The sequence below is a fragment of the Marmota marmota genome, unplaced genomic scaffold, assembly GCF_001458135.2.
Source record: "Marmota marmota marmota unplaced genomic scaffold, marMar, whole genome shotgun sequence".
In the NCBI taxonomy this organism is placed as follows: Eukaryota; Metazoa; Chordata; class Mammalia; order Rodentia; family Sciuridae; genus Marmota; species Marmota marmota.
Window position 1 is genome coordinate 1 of NW_026007033.1, and position 4,401 is coordinate 4,401.

The 4,401-nt window shown below is 33.0% G+C and overlaps 1 protein-coding gene across 1 annotated transcript; it reads left to right on the forward strand.

The window, feature by feature from the left end:
* Window positions 1-3,724: 3,724 nt before the first annotated feature.
* LOC107134532 (olfactory receptor 5V1-like) lies at window positions 3,725-4,396 on the forward strand (the record flags this gene model as incomplete). The annotated part of the gene is made up of 1 exon (XM_015476618.1): window positions 3,725-4,396. A coding segment is annotated over exon 1 (672 nt), but the record flags the coding sequence as incomplete, so codon positions are not given.
* Between the last annotated feature and the right edge of the window lie 5 nt (window positions 4,397-4,401).

Below are 4,401 nucleotides of genomic sequence, written 5' to 3' on the forward strand. Positions count from 1 at the left end.
GTTTTTTTCTTGTAGTATGAGCATAATATTTCTACTTCATATTTGCTCTCTCTCTCTCTCTCTCTCTCTCTCTCTCTCTCTCTCTCTCTCTTTCTCTCTCTCTCTGTGTGTGTGTGTGTGTGAGAGAGAGAGAGAGAGAGGAGAGAGAGAGAATTTGAAGAAATAAGATTTTTTTTCATATCAAGCATTTAATATACGTCAGTAATAATGATTATTCTTAATTCATCCCTCTTTCTCATTTCATACCAGAACTTTAAAGATTGTATCTCCTAACATCTCCCAATGCCTCCGATCATTTCCAACCCAGGTCTCACCACTCTGGTGTGAAGTTCCATGACCTTTTGTCTGACTGAAATAGAGAACTCAATGAGCTTGTCTTGCTCATTCTTGCTTCCTTCTATTTTATTGCCCACACATTTTCCAGAAAGAACATTTTTAGAACATAGACATCTTACATCCTTGAAATATATTCCAATTGCTCTTAGATTCTAATAGAATATTTCACAATCTTGAAATGGATTCCAGTTGCTCCAGATGATTCTTACCTTATTAGAGCAGCCTCCTGCCCTTGCTCCTGTCCTTCCAGGCTTCTTGGATTTCCTTTAGGTCTCACATTACTCCAACCTCAGGACCTGTGCATATGTTCTTATTTGTATATGGAAAGTTTTCTACATTCACCTTGCCTTAACTACTTAACTCCTGTTTACTATTGAGATTTCAAGTCATATTTTCTCTGGGAAATTTTTGGTAACTAGGTTCCATACTAGTCTATCCTATCTATTTTCTACTTTAAAATAATTATTATAGTTTTTATTAGATATTTTTAAAATTATGCATAATCTTCAATGTGTACATTCCTAGAGATATGGTTAAATTCTGTTTTTTTTAAAAAATTTTGTCTTTAGTACACTTTGTCTTTAGCCATATAATTTACACATTATATGGCTAAAATTTATAATGTATAAATAATGTATATCATATACATCATATATAATTTATACATTAATACTTATTTTATCTTTAGTACATACGACCATATAATTGTTGACTAAAATTAGCAGAAAGGGTTTCCCAGGAATAGAAGTAAATGTTAAAAAAATGAGTAAGGGGAGGAAGATATTAGGAAAAGAAAAAGAGATGGGTTAGAGAACAGGAATCTTGGATTGAGTGAAAATTGTACTAGAGAATTCATTTAGTTCTAGTAACAGTGTGAGATACTATATTATGGAAATTTAAACCTTCATCTAATTTGTTGGCTACTTCCACAGAAAATATCCACAGTAGTTCACAAGCAGTGAGGACATCAATTAAAACTAAAGTACAAAGGTACTACATTCCAAACTTAAAATTAGAATGTATATTTTTTCTATAGGCCAGGATAATCAATAAAGTATATATTTGAATAAATATACAATATATACTTTTAGGTTTAAACACAGTATTTTATTTATGATTTTGGTTTCTATAATTTGTGTAAGAACTCAAATGATAAAATTAACTTTTTTCCTTGAATTTAAAATTGAATATTTTTTTGTGTATTTTACTGGGTATCAAACCCAGGGTTTTGCACATGCTAGTCAGGTGCTCTACCACTGAACTATACTCCCAGCTAATAACCTGAAAATTTTTTAAAAATTATTTTGCAATTGACTGTTATTATATATATTGATAGGATACAGTGTGGCAATTAGGTACATTTACATAATGATTATCCCCACAATTTTACCAAACATTTTAATTGACTGACTTAACCTAAACTGTGGAATAGTATCCTTAGTAATACAAACACAAACCTTTAATGTTCATTTGGACAGGCAAATGATAACTGCATTGGATCTTTATTATTTAAATAAACACATTGAAGTGAAAGATCAGATATTTAGTAACAATTAGATTTAACTCTCAAGATGCTGTAGGCACAAATCATTAACATTTGGGAGCACAAGTCATAAAAGTTTGTGACTACATAGTTAAAATAATTTAATTGTATGAACTTAAGTTTCTTTGAAACCAACCAGAAAAATATTCTTAAAGAACATTCTGTTGTCATTAAAGGGAATCAAATTTTCTACCACTCAATGTAAGTATATTGAGATAAAATGTCTTTTCACCTAAACTCTGCCAGATGTCTTTTTTATAGAAACTCTGTCTATAAGAAAATGGCGATGATGATATTACTTATCTTACTGGATATGTGTAGAGTAAATGAGATGACATGTAGAAAGTGCTTAGAGATTATTTGTAACCTTCTCCACTCAGTACTTAAAATGATTTGTCTAACAGCAACAGAATCTTGAATAAACCAAATGCCTCTTGAATTTTTCAGATAGAGGACCTGCACCAGTGAGTTTCTAATTTACTAGGATGAGTGAGTCTTTTTGAAAATTTATAGAAATACAAGTAACCTGACCCCAAATTCAGAGAACTAAATAACAGTAAATTTAAAAGTAAATTTAAAAAATGCAAATGTTCACTAATAACAGTGGCTTTTTCTTAAACTACTTCTAATGTTGAGAAATGTTGTTAGAATCTGAGATGTTGGTAACATACAGGTAAAAATGATCCGTAGTTGCATGATAACCTTTAATTTAGACTACTGAAGATTTTTTTCTGTTAACCTAATGTCAGATCAATCTTCATGACTTATTTCAAAGTCAGGATGCTGTCACACTAAAGGTCATTAACTGATTCCTTATCATTTATGGAAGTTCTACAGAATTAAGATAAATTATTTACAACTCAAAGATCATGTTTTATAGGGTTTATTGCCATGAAAAACTATCACAATGCAGTGCTTAAGGAAAAGGCAGGTTAAAATACATACTTTTCTGATCCTCATTTTGAATATTTACATATGGGAAACTGATCTGAAAGACAGAAACAAAACCATCTCTGTGAACATTAAGGATTATATTTATTAAAAATTTATTTTCAGGCTGAGGTTGTAGCTCAGTGGTAGAGTACTTGCCTAGCAATGGCCCTGGGTTTGATTCCCAGCAGAATATAAAGCCAAATAAACAAAATAAAGGTATCATGTTCATCTACAACTAAAATATTTAAAAAAATAATTTTCTATATTTTCAACATATTCTAAAACAAACACATTAATTTTAATCAGAAAAAAAGACAATTTTTGTTCTGCATTCAAGGATGGCAAGGAGGTGCACAGATAGCTTTGCAGAAGGTAATGAAGACCAGAGAGATTCTTCTGTAACTATTTCTGCAACACATGTCTACACATCACCAAGAAAATGTAAATAGGCTTGAGAGAGGTATTATTAACAGAGAATCTTAGGATGTACATTGCCCTTTTGTGATTTGCTTTTTTTTAAGTTGTTGATAGACTTTTATTTTATTTATTTATATGTGGTGCTGAGAATTGATCCCAGTACCTGACATATGCTAGGCAACTGCTCTACCAATGAGCCACAACCCCAACCCTAGTGATTTGCTTTTAGTTAAAAATGTTCAGTGCTATATCTTATACAGGGAGATGATTTTCAAATGAAACACTGGAAGTTTTTTTTTTTACATATGTGTTGGGTGGCCGGTATGAGTCATAGTTTATGAGTGTTGCTCCTGTGGTTTACTACCAGATATAGATGGTAATATTTTATTTGTAACATTTGCTTTCCTGTTTTGCAGACCATTGCTACTGTAGCATATGATTATTGTAATCTATGTTTCTCTTTGCCCAACTCCCCAGAGGAAACCGGACAACATTATGGAAGGAAAGAACCAAACAGCTATATCTGATTTCATCATCTTGGGATTCTCTGACCTGAATGAATTGCAGTTTTTACTATTTACCATCTTTTTTCTGACCTATATATGTACTTTGGGAGGAAACATATTCATCATCTTGGTGACTATGGCTGATCCACACCTACATACACCCATGTACTACTTCCTAAGAAACCTGGCCTTTCTTGATGTCTGCTACACCACCACCAATGTCCCCCAGATGATGGTACATCTTGTATCAGAGAAGAAGAGCATTTCCTTTGGGGGGTGTGTGGCTCAACTTTTTGCATTCATTTTATTTGTAGGATCAGAGTGTCTCCTCCTGGCAGCAATGGCATATGATCGCTACATTGCCATCTGCAAACCCTTAAGGTATTCAGTTATTATGAACAAGGCTCTGTATAATCAGTTAGCAGCCTCATGTTGGACTGGTGGTTTCCTCAATTCAGTGGTGCATACAGTACTGACATTCCATCTGCCATTCTGTGGCAACAACCAGATTAATTACTTCTTTTGTGACATACCCCCTTTGCTGATCTTGTCTTGTGGGGACACTTCTGTCAATGAACTGGTGTTGCTGTCCATTGGAGTCTTCATTGGTTGGACTCCTTTCCTGTGCATTGTCCTTTCCTACCTTTACATAATCTCCACCATCTT